The sequence below is a fragment of the Saccopteryx bilineata genome, chromosome 2, assembly GCF_036850765.1.
Source record: "Saccopteryx bilineata isolate mSacBil1 chromosome 2, mSacBil1_pri_phased_curated, whole genome shotgun sequence".
NCBI classification, from domain to species: Eukaryota; Metazoa; Chordata; class Mammalia; order Chiroptera; family Emballonuridae; genus Saccopteryx; species Saccopteryx bilineata.
In genome coordinates this window covers 39,363,758-39,386,152 of record NC_089491.1, presented here as the reverse complement: position 1 = coordinate 39,386,152, position 22,395 = coordinate 39,363,758, and the positions used below count along the sequence as shown (strand labels likewise).

Genomic DNA, 22,395 nt, shown 5'->3' with positions numbered 1-22,395 from the left:
CTCTGAAGGACTAAGGACTGTACTTGGTCAGAACTATGGATATTGACAGGAAGCTGAAAGGATGGCCTTGTGGTGAAATTCACCCACAGGGGAGTCAAGAAAGACTGGCTTCTGGGGTTCTACTACAGAGTTCTGCACTTGGCTTTTCACTATACCTTGTCTATCATAGAGTACTAGGTACCTGGTGAGTGCATCTCAGAAAACCTAACATGTTGAGGCAACCTTTCCTGACTAAATGCCTTTTAGGGAAGGCATGAGTTTCTGTCTTTGGTCCAGTTTCCTCAGCATCAGTAACAACAGTCTGAAATCACCATGCTTTTCAGAAACTGTGGAATAAAGCAACTGAGTTCTGAAGAGTAAAAAAATGAGGCAGTTTGTGAAGATCATCGACAAACTTGTAAATGGCATACAACTCAAGTTAAATTAGGTTATCTGGATTCACATGCCAGCCCTCATACATGGTTGTGTGAACTCTTGCAATGTGTGAACACTTGCAAATCACTTAACTATTTAGAGTCTCATTTTCTTATCTATAAAATGGTCATCTCATAGGTTAATTTTTTAAAAATTTCTCCTTTTAAAGTAATAAAATGCTATGCTAATTTTATTTTATTTTATTTAAAAAAAATTTTTTTTTTTTTTTTAAATAAAAAATTCTGAAGCCGGAAACGGGGAGAGACAGCCAGACAGACTCCCGCATGCGCCCGACCGGGATCCACCCGGCACGCCCACCAGGGGGCGATGCTCTGCCCACCAGGGGGCGATGCTCTGCCCATCCTCGGCCTCGTCATGCTGCGACCAGAGCCACCCCAGCGCCCGAGGCAGAGGCCACAGAGCCATCCCCAGCGCCCCGGCCATCTTTGCTCCAATGGAGCCTCGGCTGGTGGAGGGGAAGAGAGAGACAGAGAGGAAGGAGAGGGGGAGGGGTGGAGAAGCAGATGGGCGCCTCTCCTGTGTGCCCTGGCCGGGAATTGAACCCAGGACTTCCGCACGCCAGGCCGACGCTCCACCACTGAGCCAACCGGCCAGGGCCTATAATTTTATTTTGTTTTTAAATAGTACTCATAAAATAATGAATGCTTAGTTGATTTAATGACTATGTCTTTACATACAAAATTAAATTGATCTCTTAAAAAATCTTCTGAGAGTCACTATGTCCTCTGCAAGGACCTAAATACATGTTCAGATCAAGACCTTTTCACTGCTTCAATTTCATCCCATATTGCAGCTTTAATTTTTTTTTTCTTTTAGTGAAAGAGAGAGATGAAGAGAGATAAACAGGAAGGGAGAGAGATGAGAGGCATCAACTCATAGTTGTGGCACCTTAGTTCATTGATTGCTTTCTATTATGTGCCTTGACCAGGGACTCCAGCCGAGCCAGGGACCACTTGCTCTATCTAGCCAGTGACATTGGCCTCAAGCCAGTGACCATGGGGTCACATCTATGATCCCATCCCACGCTCAAGCCTGAGGAGCCCATGCTCAAGCCAGTGACCTAAGGGTTTTTTTTTGTTTTTGTTTTTTTTCTTTTTTCTTTTTTTCTGAAGCTAGAAACGGGGAGAGACAGTCAGACAGACTCCCGCATGCGCCCAATCGGGATCCACCCGGCACGCCCACCAGGGGGCGACGCTCTGCCCACCAGGGGGCGATGCTCTGCCCCTCCAGGGCATCGCTCTGTTGTGACCAGAGCCACTCTAGCGCCTGGGGCAGAGGCCAAGGAGCCATCCCCAGCGCCCGGGCCATCTTTGCTCCAATGGAGCCTCGGCTGTGGGAGGGGAAGAGAGAGACAGAGAAGAAGGAGAGGGGGAGGGGTGGAGAAGCAGATGGGTGCTTCTCCTGTGTGCCCTGGCCGGGAATCGAACCCGGGACCTCTGCACGCCAGGCTGACGCTCTACCACTGAGCCAACCGGCCAGAGCACCTCAGGGTTTTGAACCTGGGTCCTCAGCGTCCCAGGCTGACACTATCCACTGCATCACATCCTGGTCAGGTGCAGCTTCAATTCTTGAAGTATCATATTTCCTCATCATATCAATTCAAGCTATGGCTGACTCCATTTCTGAGCTGCTTTCATTTGCCCTTCAGTTAAATAAAGATCAATTTGATTCCTTTACTATTAAACTTTGGATGCTTCCACCGTTTGGACCAGGGTGTAGGCTTTATTTTTACTTTCAGCTTATTAACAGGATCTTCTTGGCTAGATTCTTATACTGTTGGCCTCATATTAATATCAAAGTTGCTGTATTCAGGAAGGGCATCTCGTAAATATAACAAGCTATCATTGAGCTCTTTCTCTAATTTGACCTCCTGGATCTTCTGAATTCTAGGAAGTTCAAAACAAATCCCAACACCTTTTCCTTCAATAGTATTACAAAGTATAAAAGTAGCTCCAACTCCTGTTCCTGATCTCTGGATGCAGGTCCCCAGAAACTGGCTGGTTTTCCCACTGGCACACATTGGCTGTAGTAACATGAGGAATGATTCCAACAGAGAACTCCACATTGTGGGGTACTTTTCTCTGTTCTAACACATCTTTTATTTCTATTTGAAATTTCAGAGGATTTGTTCTTCCTTTTGAAGAAATAAATTCAGGACTCAAGAACTTGGTTTCCTGGTGCAGGGGACTGTGCTGGTCCATAATGACTGGTTTTGGAGGCAGCGGGGCCTGCTGGGCTGGGAAAGTCTAGCACTCTGCTGCGGGCCCAAGCCCCATGAGGGCCTGGCAGGTGAAAGAGGCTGATGTAGGAAGCAGCACCCTGGCAGTTCCAATGCTCTCAGAGGTTACTTACGAGAATTAAAAAGATAACAATGTATAGTACTTAGTACCATAATTGGCACATAGTAAGTTTTCAATAAATATTAAAAAAATAATACTAAGGAACCTACATCTCCATGTAAACTTCCAAAACTTAAACTATTTTTCACAAATGTAAAACAATTAGTTTCACGGGGAAATAAGAGTTTTATAGATCAACATAAGATTCCATGCGCTGCCCAGTATAAGGGAAAAAGCCTGACCCGGTGTTGGTGCAATGGATAGTGTCAATCTGGGATACTGAGGACCCAGGTTCAAAATCCCGAGGTCACCAGCCTGAGTGCATGGTCACTGACTTGAGCATGAGATTATAGATATGACCCCATGTAGTTGCTGGCTTGAGCCCAAAGGTCGCTGGCTGGAAGCCCAAGGTTGCTGGCTTGAGCAAGGGGTCACTGGCTAGGCTGGAGCACCCTCTCCCACCCTGATCAAAGCACATATGAGAAGGTAATCAATGAACAACTAAAGTGCTACAACTATGAGTTAATGCTTCTCATCTCTCTCCCTTCCTATTTGTCTCCCCCACCATCGCATGTACACTAAAGAAAAAAAAAAGAAAGAAAGAAAGAGAGAGAGAAAGAGAAAGAAAAAGAAAGGAAAGAAGGAAGGAAAGGAGTGAGTGAGGGAGAAAGAGAATAAAGAGAAAAAAAATTTATGTGGGGGAAATAAAAGTCTAGGAGTAGAGCAGAATTAATGCAATCACTTTAAAAATAATTAGGCCCCCTTTTCCTCTCATACCTCCCTCTCCTTTTCAAATTCCTTCTTCCATAACTAAAGTCTATATGGCAAGTTTCTAAATGTAGGGCATTCAGACAAAACATGTTATGTGAGTAGTGAAATGGGAACATGCTGCAATAGAAAGAAGAGACATACCACCCTGAATGTGCCCGATGTCCTCTGATCTTGGAAGCTAAGCAGGGCTGGGCCTGGTTAGTATATACTTGGATGGGAGAAAGTAGAGAAAACTGCCGAGTTCTGTGGCACTGGGAATATTCAGGGATTTACTGATAAGAATAACATGTGACAAATTGAGCTAGCATCACTGTAAACATTTCATGTATGTTATTTCATTTCCTTCTTTCTTACCAGGCCCAGTCATCTACTATCATCTATATACTTCAGGTTCAGAAAAGTTAAGGACATGCTTAAGGGTACATGGCACAGGGGCCCAGCTCTGTCTGGTTACATAGCTTTAATCACTAAGTTTCCTGCACAAATATCAAAGAAGGACTATGAGAACTTCAGTAAGATAGGCAATATGCATAGATTAATTAGCTGTCATCGGCATACAGCTAAAGCTTACAAAGCAAGCTCTTGCTATGTGGGCCTCTGCTACCAATTACAATCAAGGAAACTATAATAAATAAATAAATAAATAAATAAATAAATAAATAAATAAATAAAGCTGCCAGTTGTGAGGCAGGTAATAAGTGGCCACATCTGAGTGAGCCTGAGGGTGATCTGTGAGGGTAACACTTGAAGATGATACCTGTGGTGACACTTGAGCAAACACATGGGTGATACCTGAGTGAGCATGAACAGTGACACCTGATAGTGAAAGCATGACATCTGAGTTAGCAAGTGCTGGTGTTTCGAGTCAATAAATGTTTATGAGAGTAACCATGTCAAATATTTATAATTTATACCAACTTTCTACCTTGACTTCAGTTAGCTTCCTTCTTGTCCAAACTATAGACAGAGGGTATCAATGGCAATAATATGTTGACTAACAAACTTCTTCCTGATTTTTCTTAAGAAAGATACCTTAGGATAGAGCAGTGCCATAAACTCTTCCAGGGCAAGCGTGTGATTTGACACCAGATTGCCCATTAGCACAGTTATGGCCCATAGCAAAGGAGAAAGGACTTCCTTGTAGTGTTTGCTCCTTTCCCATTAAACTGGTCTAATCTCCAGGGACAAAAAGCATCATAAGGACCAAACCCTTTGAAACTCCTGGCCAGAAGAACAAATGGCTGGGGAAAGTGGGGCCAAGGGAATGAGAAATAATTTCCTGAGGACTCCACAGTAAAGGGAGCTCTGGACAGGTAAGAATGGTCACAATCTCAGGGAGACTCTTCAACATGTATCTCCCACACTTTTGTTCTGTGCCTGCCTTTGCAATCCAAGGGGCTCTTCTTGGCTCTTAAGACTTAGATGACCCTCAAAACAGTCACACTCATAACTTGAGGTGTTATCTTCAGGTTTCGGATCCCAGAAACAGGTATCTAATAATCATACAAATATGAGGTCCCATCCCTTAAACAAAATTTACCTATTTGTTTCAGGAAAAAGAAACTGTTAAAGAAAAGCTTATCGGCCCTGGCCGGTTGGCTCAGCGGTAGAGCATCAGCCTGGCGTGGGGGGGGGGCCAGGTTCGATTCCCGGCCAGGGCACATAGGAGAAGCGCCCATCTGCTTCTCAATCCCCTCCTCCTTCCTCTCTGTCTCTCTCTTCCCCTCCCGCAGCCAAGGCTCCATTAAAGCAAAGATGGCCCGGGCGCTGGGGATGGCTCCTTGGCCTCTGCCCCAGGCGCTAGAGTGGCTCTGGTCACGGCAGAGCGACGCCCCGGAGGGGCAGAGCATCGCCCCTGGTGGGCGTGCCAGGTGGATCCCGGTCGGGCGCATGCAGGAGTCTGTCTGACTGTCTCTCCCCGTTTCCAGCTTCAGGAAAAAAAAAAAAAAGAAAAAAGAAAAGCTTATCAATGGCAGGCCACCTGCCATTTCATGCACCCAAGTCCATGGAGGGGAGTATATTGTGAAGCTGTTCTAAAGGTGAGTAATGTCAAATACCCAGCATGTCCTTCCAGCTCCTCTCCCTTTGACTCCAGCCAGGCTTTTTGGATATATTAGAACAGTGGTCGGCAAACTCATTAGTCAACAGAGCCAGATATCAACTGTACAACGACTGAAATTTCTTTTGCGAGCCAAATTTTTTTAAACCTAAAACTATATAGGTAGATACATTCCTTATTGAGGTAGCACCTGCACATGGTATTTTGGGGGAGAGCCACACTCAAGGGGCCAAAGAGCCACACGTGGCTCATGAGCCGCAGTTTGCCAACCAGGCACTAGAACAGTGGTTCTCAACCTTTCTAATGCCGTGACCCCGCAATACAGTTCCTCATGTTGCAGTGACCCCAAACCAAAAAATAATTTTGGTGGCTACTTCATAACTGTAATTTTGCTACAGTTATTATTCGGAATATAAATACCTGATATGCATTATGTATTTTCTGATGGCTTTAGGCGACCCCGCTGGGGTCGCGACCAACAGGTTGAGAGCCGCTGCACTAGAAGAATGACTATGGGCCCTGGCGGGTTTGCTCAGTGGTAGAGCGTCAGCCTGGCGTGCAGAAGTCCCGCGTTCGATTCCCAGCCAGGGCACACAGGAGAAGCGCCCATCTGCTTCTCCACCCCTCCCCCTCTCCTTCCTCTCTGTCTCTCTCTTCCCCTCCCGCAGCTAGGGCTCCATTGGAGCAAAGATGGCTGGGGCGCTGGGGATGGCTCTGTGGCCTCTGCCTCAGGCGCTAGAGTGGCTCTGGTCACGACATAGCGACGCCCCGGATGGGCAGAGCGTCGCCCCCTGGTGGGCATGCCGGGTGGATCCCGGTCAGGCACATGCGGGAGTCTGTCTGTCTCTCCCCGTTTCCAGCTTCAGAAAAATGAAAAAAAGAAAAAAAAAAGAAAAAGAATGACTATGAAGGCTATATGTTACAATCACCTGGGGAACTTTTAAAATAATGCCCACCTTCATATATTGCTGGTGAGGATGTAAAAATGGTGTAGCCACTTAGGAAAAGAGTTTGAAGTTCCTCAAAAAGTATGACCCACAAATTCTACTCCTAAGCATATACTCAAAAAAACTGAAAACATATTTCCACACAAAAATTTGTGCTTGGCATTATACATAATAGCCAAAAACTGAAAACAACCTACATGTTCAACTGATTAATAAATAAATAAAATATATCCATACAATAGAATATTTTTTGGCCATTAAAAAATAGTGATACACTTTACAGCACAGATAAAACTTGAAAATATTATATTAAATGAAAGAAGCCAGAGATAAAAGGTTGCATATTATTATGATTCCATTTATATGATATGGCCAGAATAAGAAAATATGTAGAGATAAAAATTAGTGGTTGCCTGGCACTGAGGGCAGGAGAAATAAAGGAATAATTGGCTAATGGAATGGGATTTCATTTTGATATGATGAAAATGTTCTGGAATTAGATATTGCTGATGACAGTACAACTTTCTGAAAATACAAAAGACAAAACAAAACAAAAACAACCACTCAATTGTATATTTTAAAAGGTTTTACAGCCTGACCAGGTGGTGGCGCAATGGATAAAGCGTCAGACTGGGATGCAGAGGATCCAGGTTCAAGACTCGAGATGGCCAGCTTGAGCGTGGGCTCATCTGGTTTGAACAAAGCTCACCAGCTTGGACCCAAGGTCGCTGGCTCAAGCAAGGGGTCACTAGGTCTGCTGAAGGCTCACGGTCAAGGCACATATGAGAAAGCAATCAATGAACAACTAAGGTATTGCAATAAAAAACTGATGATTGATGCTTCTCATCTCTCTCCGTTCCTGTCTGTCTGTCCCTATCTATCTCTCTCTCTGTCTCTGTAAAAAATAAAAAATAATTTTTTTAAAAAAAGGTTTTACAAAGGTGAATTTTATAGTATGTGGATTATATCTTAAAATTATACTAAAAAAACCCACCGAGGTGTACACTTTAAAAAGGTAAATTTTATGGTATGTGAACTATATTTCAATTTAAAACCATACCCCCCCAAATAAAATAATAATACCTGTATCTGGGCCTCACCCTTGAGAGATTCTGATTTAACATGGACTCAAGCAAGCATTAAAAAACAGGATGGAACTAGAAAGATGGAACAATTTAGATGGAATAAGCCACAGAACAAGACAACATACTTATGACACACAAAACTGACAAAACTCATACCCAGAGTATATGAATCAGTAAAAGACAGACAACTCAAAAATGAGAAAAAGATATAGACTGGCATTCCCAAAAGAGGAAATTTAAAACTTAAAAATATACCGCCTGACCTGTGGTGGCGCAGTGGATAAAGTGTCGACCTGGAAATGCTGAGGTCTCCGGTTCGAAACCCTGGGCTTGCCTGGTCAAGGCACATATGGGAGTTGATGCTTCCAGCTCCTCCCCCCTTCTCTCTCTCTGTCTCTCTCTCCTCTCTCTCCCTCTCTGTCTCTCTCTCTCCCTCTATCTCTCTCCTCTCTAAAAAAAAAAAAAATAAATAAATAAATAAATTTTCGGCCTGACCTGTGGTGGCGCAGTGGATAAAGCGTCGACCTGGAAATGCTGAGGTCGCCAGTTCAAAACCCTGGGCTTGCCTGGTCAAGGCACATATGGGAGTTGATGCTTCCAGCTCCTCCCCCCTGTCTCTCTCTCTCTCTCTCTCTCTCTCTAAAATGAATAAATTAAAAAAATAAAATAAAATAAAAAAATAAAACTTAAAAATATGAAAGGCTATTCAATTTTGTCCTTAATCAGTAAAATACAAATTAAAGATATAATAAACACTTTCAAACAGTCAAAAACTCAAAAATCAAAGACAGTGTTGGAGAGGATAAAGAGCAATGAAATAGCTCATATATTGCCGAGGGAGTGTACATCACTTTGGAAAACAGTTGGCAAACTGAGTGAAGTGGGAGATATGCATGTCCTCTGACCCAATCATTCTACAACTACAACCCAGAGAACTCATATGCTATGTACTGAAATTCATGTATAAGGACACTGACAGCTGCAATATTCACAAGAGCCCCAAATAGAAACAACCCCAATTGTTCATTAATAGTGGAATGGTTAAATAAATTATGCTAAATTCATATGATTGAATACTAACTACAAATAAAAATGAACAAAACCACAGCCATATGCAAAAATATAGATGGAACTCAAAAGTATAATGTGGAGCAAAAGTAACAAAAGACAAAAGGATACATACAATGTAATTCCATTCATACAAAATTAAAAAACAGGTGGTGCCCTGGCCGGTTGGCTCAGCGGTAGAGCGTCGGCCTAGCGTGCGGAGGACCCGGGTTCGATTCCCGGCCATGGCACACAGGAGAAGCACACATTTGCTTCTCCACCCCTCCGCCGCGCTTTCCTCTCTGTCTCTCTCTTCCCCTCCCGCAGCCAAGGCTCCATTGGAGCAAAGATGGCCCGGGCGCTGGGGATGGCTCTGTGGCCTCTGCCTCAGGCGCTAGAGTGGCTCTGGTCGCAACATGGCGACGCCCAGGATGGGCATAGCATCGCCCCCTGGTGGGCAGAGCGTCGCCCCATGGTGGGCGTGCCGGGTGGATCCCGGTCGGGCGCATGCGGGAGTTTGTCTGACTGTCTCTCCCTGTTTCCAGCTTCAGAAAAATGGAAAACAAAACAAAACAAAACAAAAAAACAGGTGGTAACTAAGCTACATCTATGGATAAAACTTAGTTGATAAAACTGTAACAAAGAACAAGAATGTGATTAGCAGAAAAGTCAGAATAATAGAAAAATATGACTGGGAGGTTGTACAGGTTCTTGTGGGGTGCTGCAATGTTCTACTAATGTGGGTAGTTTAATATGAGAGTGCTTGTTTCTTCATACTGTACACATCTAGGTTTTATGCATTTTTCTGTATAGTGCTATTTTTCACAATAAAAAAGGTTAAACCTTTATTTTATTTATTTATTTAGTGAGAAAGAAAGACAGACAGACAAGGAGAGAGAGAGATGAGAAGCATCAACTTGTAATTACGGCACTTTAGTTGTTTATTGATTGCTTCTCACACATGCCTTAAGGGGAAGAGGGGCACGCTCCAGCCGAGTCAGTGATCCCTCGAGCACAAAACAGTGACCTTGGCCTGACTGGGTGGTGGCGCAGTGGATAGAGCGTTGGACTGGGATGCGGAAGACCCAGGTTCGAGACCCTGAGGTCTCCAGCTTGAGCACGGGCTCATCTGCTTTGAGCAAGGCTCACCAGCTTGGACCTAAGGTCGCTGGCTCGAGCAAGGGGTTACTTGGTCTGCTGAAGGCCCACAGTCAAGGCACATATGAGAAAGCAATCAATGAACAATTAAAGTGTTGCAACGCGCAATGAAAAACTAATGATTGATGCTTCTCATCTCTCCGTTCCTGTCTGTCTATCCCTCTCTCTCTGCCTCTGTTAAAAAAAAACAAAAACAAAAACAAAACAACAAAAAAACAACAACAGTGACCTTGGACGACCCATTACCAGAGAAATACACATTAGTAGGCTTTAAAAAATTGGCCTAAGAGTATCCTCTTGTGCATTAGGTTCTCCCAATGTGCCCTATCTCCCACTACCATGGCATTGAGACAACCACTTTATAGAGAAAGGAAGTATCTTAAGAGGACTCACATTTATGAATGCAAAATGGTGTACTTGCCACTGCCCTTTGCCTAAATCTGAGTCCATTACATTATACTTACTACATAGCAAAATGAATTCTTTCCCTGGATTTAGGCTGCTCCGGTGATGAAGTAAAGAGAGAAAGTTACCTCTAAGAGGAGCTCCACACTATCCACTTGAATCTCTTGCAGTCCCACAATCTGTACCACATGCTTGCTATCTTCTCTTGCAAAGAGCCTGCAGATGCAAGGACATGGTTGGTATGACACAGCTGCTGTATAACACTTTGTTCTTGCCTCGCCAGAAACCACTCCATCACTCCCCTGTTGGGGACTGAAATATGGACAGAGTATTTTGCAATTTGGATATATCTTGGGGACAGAGGTGCTGGACCCAACCCCCCCACCTCACCTGCCTAGTTAACAAAGAGCTATACCTGATTCTCGCTTGTCCCACCTATGTTCTCCGGAAGAGGCTGGAAGCTAGTTTCTTTCTTTTTTTTTTTATAAATAAATTTTTATTTTAATGGGGTGACATCAATAAATCAGGGTACATATATTCAAAGAAAACATGTCCAGGTTATCTTGTCATTCAGTTCCGTTGCATACCCATCACCCAAAGAGAGATTGTCCTCCGTCACCTTCTATCTAATTCTCTTTGTACCCCTCCCCCTCTCCCTCCTTCCCTCCCCCCGCCCCCCCCATAACCACCACACTCTTGTCCATGTCTCTTAGTCTCATTTTTATGCCCCACCAATGTATGGAATCCTGCAGTTCTTGTTTTTTTCTGATTAACTTATTTCACTCCATATAATGTTATCAAGATCCCACCATTTTGTTGTAAGTGATCCGATGTCATAATTTCTTATGGCTGAATAGTATACCATGGTGTATATGTGCCACATCTTCTTTATCTAGTCCTCTATTTTTTTTTTACAGTGATTAAAGCCTTTAAGCAAACTCTTGGCCAATACAGCAAGAATCCATAAAAGAGTAGTGTCCTTAACATGTTCACCAAGTCCAAGTTGGCCCCAACACCATGCCAAATCCCTGAAAAATGCAACCCAACCCCAGTTCAGTCTGTTAGGAGCTATCACAAGGAGCAGGAGTCCAGGAAAAGTCCACATCCAGGAAAAGTCCGCATGGCACTGGAATTGTTGTCACAATTCTATACTTTGCGGCTCACGTCCAAGTCCCAATGACCGCTGCTTCTAGCTGGTAATGATTCAGGTAGACTGGAAAAGCCATCTGCAGCATGTGTAGACATGGAGCTTCTGTTCTCCTCTGCCTGGAGAGATGAGACTAGGTTGCTTTTCCCTGGAGCTCTGCGACTGTGGCATGGTAAAGAAAACCTTGGGATACACTAAGTTCCCTCCACGCGAGTCTCTCCCGGCTGCCGTTTGCTCCAGGGAGCTGGGCAGCCCTCTCCATGTTTCCGCTTTTCCTACCAGTCTCGGTGTGGCTTCTTCAGTGTTCCTTGGTTGAAGAGTCCTCTTAGTTTAGTCCAAAGTTGGTTTTTCCAGATGATAGTTCTTAAAATTAGTTTGTAATCCACTTTGGTTCTGGGAGGTAGATGTTGGTACGTCTGCCTACTCCAGCGCCATCTTGTCTTCCTGGAAGCTCGTTTCTTGCTGGTGTAAAGTTAGATTTGAATGGTATGGTGGGAGTTGTCTTTGAGTTGTTTTGGAAACAACTGAATTACTAATAGACCACGTTTTTTTCCTTGAATAAAGATGGATGTGCTTCTGGGGGTGGCCATTGCATTGGCTTAGGAGCATTAGAGACTACGCTGCGCCATCCTCCCAGACCATTTGTATGTATACATCTTTAAGTCTCTATCATTTATTCAATTTCATACCTTTTCTCGTTCGAAGACTCCATAAAAGACTGTCCATATTTCTGTCCCCAACGCTCCCCCATCATTAAGTAACAGTTTTGTCCTCTAGGTGGGATTGATATGCACACCATTCCCATACCTCCTGGCCCTGACCCCAGGTTCAGGGGTGGTCTTTGACTGTTTTAAACAAATCAGTATCTTTGGCTACAATTAAAAGAAGGAAAGTACGGGAGGGGAACAACAACAACAAGAATAAATGTATAACCTAGACCTATGCCAATCAGTGGATGGTGTATTCCTGGCTAGAGTATCTGCTTCAGAGTGGATATGGGATCTTTGCAGATCCAGTCAAACTAAAGTCCTACTCTCTGGTTGTTAGGTGCCTGGGGATGAGATGCTTGCTCACTGGAAGCGAAAGCATATAGCCTGGGAAGCAGCTGCAACCATTTAGCATTCACAAGAGACAATTCTGGAATGAAGCTAACACCATAGGAGGTATAGCAGAAATGCAAAGAAACTGGGTCCTTATAATAACTCTGACCTGCTGCAGTGAAAAGACTTTAAGGCGTGATTGTCCTCTAGGCTTCCTAGTTACATGAGCTAACGACTTCCTAAATGCTTGAGCCAGTACAAGTGGGGATTTATTTTACTTGCAACATAAGCAATCCTGATATATCTTCTAAGGGAGCAAAGAAGAGTTGGTGCTAGAACTGAATACCTCAGACCTGCATGTAAGGTAATGAGTGGTTATGGTCTACCATCATCATGAGACCAGACCTATCAAAGGGCATGTACTGAATCTATCAAAGACTCTTAAGATTATTTTTTATTTAATAAGATACTAGTTAATGGAATTCCATTTCATTAAAAAAAAAAGGTTTTTTCAAAAAAATTTTTTTCTTAGTCTGACTTTCCCCAAGTTTCCAAATTTTTACAGTATTGGAGGAAAACAATCCACTGATACTTTTGGCTGTTCAGAAAACAATTCTGTTGGAATAGTTAGGCTTCTGGAATAAAAGAACAATCTAGCTTTTAGAGACCTCATGTCATTCCTAAACATGTTTTCCAGGCCCTATGGCCTCAGTTCACCCCAGAAAGGTTTCTAATGGACAGACCAAAATATACTGCTAGATTTTAAAATCCTATAAGCAAGATTTCTATCACTTTTTATGCAAGGGTATAAAAACAATTTATCCTCCACTTTTTTTTTGGTAACAGAGACCGAGAGGGAGAGGAAAAGACAGATAGGAAGGGAGAGAGATGAGAAGCATCAATTCTTCATGTGGCACCTTAGCTGTTCACTGATTGCTTTCTCACATGTGCCTTGACTGGGAGGCTACAGCAGAGTGAGTGACCCCTTGCTCAAGCCAGCAACCTTGGGCTCAAGCCAGTGACCCTGGGGTTTCAAACCTGGGTCTTCTATGTCCCAGTTCGACACTCTATCCACTACACCACAGCCTGGTTAGGCTATCCTCTACTTTTAAGAGTTAATTTGAAGCCTGACCTGGACCAGGACATTTTAGGAGTCCCAGAATTGGAGGAAACAAAGAGATATTAGCCAATTTAACCAGAGATATAAAGAAACAAAACCCCACAGTTCAAGACACGCGCATAGTTTAGATCTTCCTTAGTGATCCCTAGGGAAGCTTCAAACCCAGGGCTTAGCAAACTCTCATCCCCTTGGCTATAATTAAGGGACGCAAATATACATTAAAGAATATAATATACCTGAAATACACTCACAACAGCTGAATAATCTGACTGTCCCTTCACACAGATGAACCACACACAGAGCAACAGTGGCTTTTATTTTCACAATTGTTTTTTAAAGGAAGTAGCCATTCTGAGTGGAAAGGGCCCCTAATAAGGTTGTTGGGGTTTGGAAGAGAAGCTGTGTTTAAGGCAACCTGAGGTTTCAAAACCGACACAGAGAGGGTAAAAAGAAAAGGCAACTCTTTGCCAAAGCGAACTCAGAGTGGCACCCTCCTTTATTTGGCTCAACTGAACCCCCAAAACCTATATATTTTCTAATTAGTGGCATACCTAAAGGTCCCTTTTTGTTGATGGAATAGTCCACAGGACATTGACTTATCTAAAACCCACTCACTAGACTCTTCAGTTATGCTACTCAATGCTCTAGTGCTCCTCTACAAATGGGGCTGGCCCTATCACACTTTCCCTACTGAAGTGGAGCTGTTCCTCTACCTCCATTCCCTATTCCAGTGCTTACCTGGAGCTCATAGAACTTTCATATCCTTTTAGACAGCTCCATAGGGGACTGGATACCTTTGTTGTGGAGCTAGTCTATTTCACTGATTTGGTTTCCCCAGCCTTCTAACCATGTTCAACCTCAACTCACTCCTCTCCACTTGGTGTAGCTACTCCCAACGTGTCTCAGGTATAAGGTTAAATCTGTTATGACAAACTTTTACCTGTCCATCTCCCCTATTTCCTCTCTCCTCCCTATTTTCCCAGTCAGTTGATACTTTCACAACTTCATTGCCTCTTAATCTGTTAGTCATTTTCCAATCTAAATAAAACTTAGTGCCATAAAAATACAATAGAGATTGCATGACCAGTGGTGGCACAGTGGATAGAGCAGGGGTCGGGAACCTATGGCTCACGAGTCAGATGTGGCTCTTTTGATGGCTGCATCTGGCTCGCAGACAAATCTTTAATAATAATTAAAAAAAGTTAAAAATATAAAACATTCTTGTCTGACCAGGCAGTGGCACAGCGGATGGAGCATTGGATTGGGACGTGGAGGGCCCAGGTTTGAGACCCCGAGGTCGCCAGCTTGAGCGCGGACTCATCTGCTTTGAGCAAAAGCTCACCAGCTTGAGCCCAGGGTCGCTGGCTCGAGCAAGGGGTTACTTGGTCTGCTGAAGGCCTGCGGTCGGGGCACATATGAGAAGGCAATCAATGAACAACTAAGGTGTTGCAACATGCAACGAAATACTAATGACTGATGCTTCTCATCTCTCCGTTCCTGTCTGTCCCTGTCTATCCCTCTCTCTGACTCTGTCTCTGTAAAAAAAAAAAAAATATATATATATATATAAATATGAATATAAATATAAATATATGTATATATAAAACATTCTCATGTATTATAATCCATTCATTTCCTACCGCTCATGTTCATGGTTGCGGGTGGCTGGAGCCAATCACAGCTGTCCTCCGGGACAACACCAAATTTTTATTGGATAATGCATAACGTACACGGGTCATTGTATGGCTCTCACGGAATTACATTTTAAAATATGTGGCATTCATGGCTCTCTCAGCCAAAAAGGTTCCCGACCCCTGGGATAGAGCGTCAACATGGGATGTTAACTAAGGTCCCAGGTTCCAAAACCTGAGATTGCTTGCTTGAGTGCAGGCTCATCTGGCTTGACCATGGGCTCATCGCCTTGAACATGGGATAATACACATGATCTCATGGTCTCTGGCTGAACCCAAAGGTCGCTGACTTGAAGCCTAAGGTTGTAACCTTAAGTCCAAGGTTGCTGGCTTGAGCAAGGGGTCACTGGCTAGGCTGGAGCCCCCCCCCCCCCCCCCCCCCCCGGTCAAGGGCAATGAGAGGCAATCAATGAACAACCAAAGTGCCGCAACTATGAGCCGATGCTTCTCATCTCTCTCCCTTCCTCTCTCTCTCTCTAAAAATATATATATAATAGGGATTTAAAATTAGTCACTGAACACATTTCTAAATTACTGTATTATGTTGTAAGGGCAATAGGTTAAGCCTTATAAGAGTTAAAAGTCTAATATGAAGTAAAGAGATTTTCTTCTCTTTTTACTGAGTAAGAAAACTATCATGAAGACTGTTGAGAAAAAAATACAGGAGAACGTGGGAAACATTATTTATAGTTCTTCCAGTGTAATAATAGGTCAAAAGAATAAGAATGGATTTAAGTATATATTGGTTTCCTGACTTCCTAAAATTGGGCCCAAATAAAAGGGATAATCTTTGAAAAACATTAGAATAACTGATCACTTAAAAAATATTAATGAAAGGCTAATTTACATCTTTCTTTAGCTAAACTGACAGTTTAAAAAGTATGTATCTGTCAAGGGACTCATTTCACAAAAGGACATTAATGTACCAACAATTCTCATTAAATCCCATGATTCAGTGGGACTCTGGCTTCAAACAGATTGTTTCCCACTCATATCCAGTACCTTTTTCTTCTATTTAGGAGGTCATAAAGCTGTCCACAGTAGATTTCATAGAAGCTGATCCACACAAAGAGGTGCCTTCTTGGCTGGGACACTTCTAGTTGCCTGAAGATATCTTTGGCAGCCAGAGCATACAGTCCTGGGTTCTGATGAGTTCCTATCATGGTATAGGTCTTTCCAGCACCTGTCTGTCCATATGCAAAGCAAGTGGCATTGCCTCTGAGGGAAGAATAATTTGTATCACTTATACATGAGAGAAATGCTAACCTACCCATATTTTAAAAATTTATTGATTTTAGAAAGAAGTAGAGAGAGGGTAAGAGAGAGAGGAAGAGATAGGGAGATATAAGGTGGGAGAGAAAGGCATGGTGAAAGAGCAGGGAACATCAAACCACAGCTCCTTCTCATATGTATCTTGACCAGGCAAGCCTGGGGTTTCAAACCAGTAACCTCAGCATTCCAGGTCGACACTTTATCCACTGTGCCACCACAGGTCAGGCTACCCATAGATTTTTAATGAAAAAAGTCAGGTAGAAAAAGTAGTTCTCTTTTTTAAACCTTTTTTTTTAAGTGAGAGGAGGGGAGACAGTGAGACAGAATCCTGCATGCGCCCCATCCGGGATCCACTGGCAAACCCCCATTTAGGGCCAATGCTCAAATCAACTGAGCTATCCTTAGCACTTGGGACCAACACTCAAACCAATTGAGCCACTGACTGCGAGAAGGGTAAAGAAGGAAGGGGAGAGGGAAGAGAAGCAAAGCAGATGGTCACTGCTCATGTGTCCCCTGACCGGGGATCAAACCTGGGACATCTGCATGCTGGGCTGATGCTCTATCCACTGAGCCAACCAGCTAGGCCCTGTAGTTCATTTATTTCATGCTTGTGCAAATAGCATTTGGACAAACTTAGGTAGTGTTCAATTGTACATGAGGCATCAGGAATCCAAGTACAAGCTTGCACCATAATGCACTATTGTGCACAGTATGATAAAACTTTATCTACTGTGTGCTTTCAATCCCAGCCCCCATTCCTCTCTCAGCAGTACATTTTTTTCCACATTTGCACAAATAGTTGTGCATGTACTCGCCTGCAGAGCATCCATACTGTTTGCAATAAATTATTGTTTTAGTGTCATTGTGCTGTAAATTTTAAACCCTACAAAATGGTAAGAAAAAAACAAAATATTTTACTCTTCTTCAAAAGTGAAAACAGTAGTCAAAAGAAAAGTAGTGATAACACTGAAGATAAACCAAGTACCAGTCCTTCAAGTTTAAAAGAAACTGTGAAAAAGAAATATTGATAATTTAGAAGGTGCAACAGAAACCAAAAAAAGAAAAAGAAACTTTGTTAGGCAGTACAATAAGGAGTACTGAAAACTTGGTTTCCCTGTAGCACCTATTAGTGAATTATCACCACTGCCCTTGTGTACAATATGTTCTGAAATTTTGTCAGATGATGCAACAAAACCTTCCAAACTTGTCATTTACATTTGAAACATAGCAATCTTACTAAGGAACCATTGGATTTTTTGAAAGATTACACAACCAAATGAAAAGTCAGAAAATTCAAATGAAGAAACTGATGACTAGTGACAAATTGCTGTTTTGAGCACCTTGTTTAGCAGCCTTTTGAATACTGAAAATGAAAAAAGAAAAAAAAACATTCACTATTGGTGAAGAATTAGTAAAGCCTTGCATCTTAGATGTCACTTGGGAAATTTTAGGTCCTCAAGCCACACAAAAACAACAAAATATTTCAGACAATACCGTTCAGAAAACTGTTGATATGGACAACAATACTGAAGAGAAAATTGTAGAGGGGCTAAAAAAATCAAAATGTTGTGTCATTCAACTTGATGAATCAACAGATGTGAATAACCATGCTATTCTACTTTGCTTCATGCGTTGTACTGATGATAAAGACTTTAGGGAAGAACTACACTGTTGTCTTGATCTACCTGGTCAGACCACCAGTTCAGAGATATTTAATGCTCTTAATGAGTAGTTTTTTTTTTGTTTGTTTGTTTGTTTTGCATTTTTCTGAAGCTGGAAACAGGGAGAGACAGACTCCCGCATGCGCCCGACCGGGATCCACCCGGCACGCCCACCATGGGGCGGGGCGATGCTCTGCCCACCAGGTGGCGATGCTCTGCCCATCCTGGGCGTCGCCACGTTGCGACCAGAGCCACTCTAGCGCCTGAGGCAGAGGCCACAGAGCCATCCCCAGCGCCCGGGTCATCTTTGCTCTAATGGAGCCTTGGCTGCGGGAGGGGAAGAGAGAGACAGAGAGGAAGGCGCGGTGGAGGGGTGGAGAAGCAAATGGGCGCTTCTCCTGTGTGCCCTGGCTGGGAATCGAACCCGAGTCCTCTGCACGCTAGGCCGACGCTCTACCGCTGAGCCAACCGGCCAGGGCACTTTTTTTTTTTAAGGGTAAAACAATTAACAATTTTTTATTTTTTTATATTCATTAATTTTATTTTTTATTGATTTTAATTTGTTTACATAGTCTAGTGTTGCTCCGAATACATCCCCCTTCCCTGTATTCCCCTCAATATCTCTCTTGCTCCCCTCCCTATAGCGCCCTCCCCCCTTCCCTTCAGCTTTATCCCATCCTATCATCCCCTTTCCCTCTGTTCTCTTTTCCTCTGGTCCCTTTTTTTTTTTACAGAGACAGAGAGAGAGTCAGAGTGAGGGATAGACAGGGACAGATAGACAGGAATGGAGAGATGAGAAGCATCAATCATTAGATTTTCGTTGTGCATTGTGACACCTTAGTTGTTCATTGATTGCTTTCTCATATGTGCCTTGACCGCGGACCTTCAGCAGACCGAGTAACCTCTTGCTTGAGCCAGCGACCTTGGGTCCAAGCTGGTAAATTTTTGCTCAAACCAGATGAGCCCACGCTTAAGCTGGCGACCTCGGGGTCTCGAACCTGGGTCTTCCACATCCTAGTCCGACGCTCTATCCACTGCACCACCGCCTGGTCAGGCACCTCTGGTCCCTTTGATCTCTCCTGTCTCAATTCCGTTCCTCAGTTCACATTGTTCACTGGATTCCTCAAATGAGTGAGGTCATATGATATTCTTCTTTTTCTGCCTGGCTTATTTCATTTAACATAATAGTTTCCATGTCCATCCATGTTGTCGCAAAAGGTAAGATTTCCTTCTTTTTCATGGCCCCATAGTATTCCATTGTATATATGTACCACAGCCTTTTCTTTTTAAAGGTTTTATTTATTCATTTTTTCTATAAAGGGGAGAGAGGGAGGGGAGGGGGAGGAGGAGGGGTGGGGGAGGGGAAGGGTAAGAGAGGGAGAGAGAGGAGCAGAAAGCATCAACTCCCATATGTGCCTTGACCAGGCAAGCCCAGGGTTTCGAACTGGCAACTTCAGGGTTCCAGGTTGATGCTTTATCCACTGCACCACCACAGGTCAGGCTGTACCACAGCTTTTTTAATCCACTCGTCCACTGATAAGACACTTGGGCTGTTTCCAGATCTTCACTATTGTGAACAATGCTGCCATAAACATGGGGATGCATTTCTCCTTTTGAAACAGTGCTATGGTTTTCTTGGGGTATATTCCTAAAAGTAGGATGGCTGGGTCAAAAGGCAGTTCAATTTTTAATTTTTTGAGGAATCTCCATACTATTTTCCACAGTGACTGCACCAGTCTGCATTCCCACCAGCATTGCAGGTGGGTCCACTTTTCTCCACATCCTTGTCAGCACTTATTCTGTGTTGTTGATGAGTGCCATTCTGACTAGTGTGAGGTGATATCTCATTGTGGTTTTAATTTGCATTTCTCTAATGATTAGTGATGTTGAGCATTTTTTCATATGCCTATGGCCATCTGTATGTCCTCTTTGGAGAAGTGTCTATTCATTTCTTTTGCCCATTTTGGTTTTTTTTACAGAGACAGAGAGTGAGTCAGAGAGAGGAATAGACAGAGACAGACAGGAACGGAGAGAGATGAGAAACATCAATCATTAGTTTTTCTTTGCGCGTTGCAACACCTTAGTTGTTAATTCATTGCTTTCTCATACAAGCATTGACTGCAGGCCTTCAGCAGACTGAGTAACCCCTTGCTGGAGCCAGCGACCTTGGGTTCAAGCTGGTGGGCTTTTTTTTTTTGCTCAAACCAGATGAGCCCGCGCTCAAGCTGGTGACCTCAGGGTCTCGAACCTGGCTCTTCTGCATCCCAGTCAGATGCTCTATCCACTGCGCAACCGCCTGGTCGGGATCTTTTGCTCATTTTTTGATTGGATTGTTTGTCCTCCTGGTGTTGAGTTTTATAAGTTCTTTATAAATTTTGGTTATTAACCCCTTATCAGACGTATTGTCGAATATGTTCTCTCATTGTGTAGTTTGTCTTTTTATTCTGTTCTTATTGTCTTTAGCTGTGCAAAAGCTTTTTAGTTTGATATAGTCCCATTTGTTTATCCTGCCTTTTATTTCCCTTGTCTGTGGAGATAAATCAGCAAATATACTGCTGCAAGAGATGTCGGAGAGCTTACTGCCTATGTTTTCTTCTAAGATGCTTATGGTTTCATGACTTACATTTAAGTCTTTTATCCATTTTGAGTTTATTTTTGTGAATAGTGTAAGTTGGTGGTCTAGTTTCATTTTTTTGTAGGTAGATGTCCAATTTTCCCAACACCATTTATTAAAGAGGCTGTCTTTACTCCATTGTATGCTCTTACCTCCTTTGTCAAATATCAGTTGTCCATAAAGCTGTGGGTTTATTTCTGGGTTCACTGTTCTGTTCCATATATTCTGTTCTATATGCCTGTTCTTATGCCAATACCAGGCTGTTTTGAGTACAATGGCCTTGTAGTATAACTTGATATTGGGAAATGTGATATTCCCGCTTTATTCTTCCTTTTCAAGATTGCTGAGGCTATTTGTGTTCTTTTTTAGTTCCATATAAATTCTTGGAATATGTGTTCTATAACTTTGAAATAAGTCATTGGCATTTTAATTGGTATTGCACTGAATTTATAAATTGCTTTTGGTAATATAGACATTTTAATGATGTTTATTCTTCCTAACCATGAGCACAGTATATGCTTCCACTTGTTTGTGTCTTCCTTGATTTCTTTTATCAATGTTTCTTAATTTTCCAAGGACAAGTCTTTAATCTCCTTGGTCAAATGTACTCCTAGGCACTTTAATTTTTGGTTGCAATAGTGAAGGGGATTGTTTCCTTAATTTCTCTTTCTGAAAGTTCACTGTTGGTGTATAAAATGCCTCTGATTTCTGAGTATTAATTTTATATCTTGCCACCTTGCTGAATTCATTGATCAGGTCCAGTAGTTTTTTTGACTGAGACTTTAGAGTTTTCTATATATAAATACAATATCATATCATCTGCAAATAATGATAGTTTTACTTCTTCTTTTCCAATTTGGATGCTTTTTATTTCTTCTTCTCTGATTGCTGTGGCTAGGACTTCCAGAACTATGTTGAGTAAGATGGTGAAAGGGGGCACCCCTGCCTTGTTCCTAATCTTTAGGGGATTGCTTTTAATTTTTGCCCATTGAGTATGATGTTGGCTGTGGGTTTGTCATAAATGGCCTTTATCATGTTGAGGTATGTCCCTGTATTCCCACTTTTCTGAGAGCTTTGATCATGAATGGGTGCTGGATTTTATCAAACGCTTTTTCTGCATCTATTGAAATTATCATGTGGTTTTTCTCCTTTTTTGTTTATGTGATGAATCATATTCATTGATTTGTGAATATTGTACCAGCCTTGCCTTCCCAGAATAAATCCCACTTGATCATCGTGTATGATTTTTTTCATATATTGCTGGATCTTGTTGGATAATATTTTGTTGAGGATTTTAGCATCTAGATTCATCAGGGAAATTGGCCTATAATTTTCTTTCTTTGTGTTGTCTTTGCCTGGTTTTGGAATCAGAATTATGCTTGCCTTATAAAACAAGTTAATGAGTACTTTCAAGCAGAGGGCTTAGATTGGGGAAAGTGTGTCAGAATGTGGACAATGCTGTGAGCATGACTGGGATATCACTCAGGGGTAGTTGCAAAAATAAAGGACGTTGCACACCCAGAAAGGTCCATGCACTGTATGATTTACTGGCAGCATTCAGTTGCAAAGAAAGTTTCCCCTGAATCCAACTGATGAGTGAAGCA

The 22,395-nt window shown here is 42.7% G+C and overlaps 1 protein-coding gene and 1 pseudogene across 2 annotated transcripts in view; both read right to left on the bottom strand.

The window, feature by feature from the left end:
• KIF24 (kinesin family member 24) overlaps nucleotides 1-22,395 on the bottom strand; it is a 116,298-nt gene that overhangs the window by 24,631 nt on the left and 69,272 nt on the right. For both annotated transcript variants that reach the window (XM_066256888.1, XM_066256889.1), the window contains 2 exons: nucleotides 16,247-16,462; nucleotides 10,375-10,462 (listed from right to left, as the gene is read on the bottom strand). In XM_066256888.1, the coding sequence (XP_066112985.1) occupies nucleotides 10,375-10,462; nucleotides 16,247-16,462 (304 nt within the window). The remainder of the gene's footprint in view (nucleotides 1-10,374; nucleotides 10,463-16,246; nucleotides 16,463-22,395) is intronic.
• Nucleotides 1,188-3,912, bottom strand: LOC136323682 (large ribosomal subunit protein bL19m pseudogene; annotated as a pseudogene).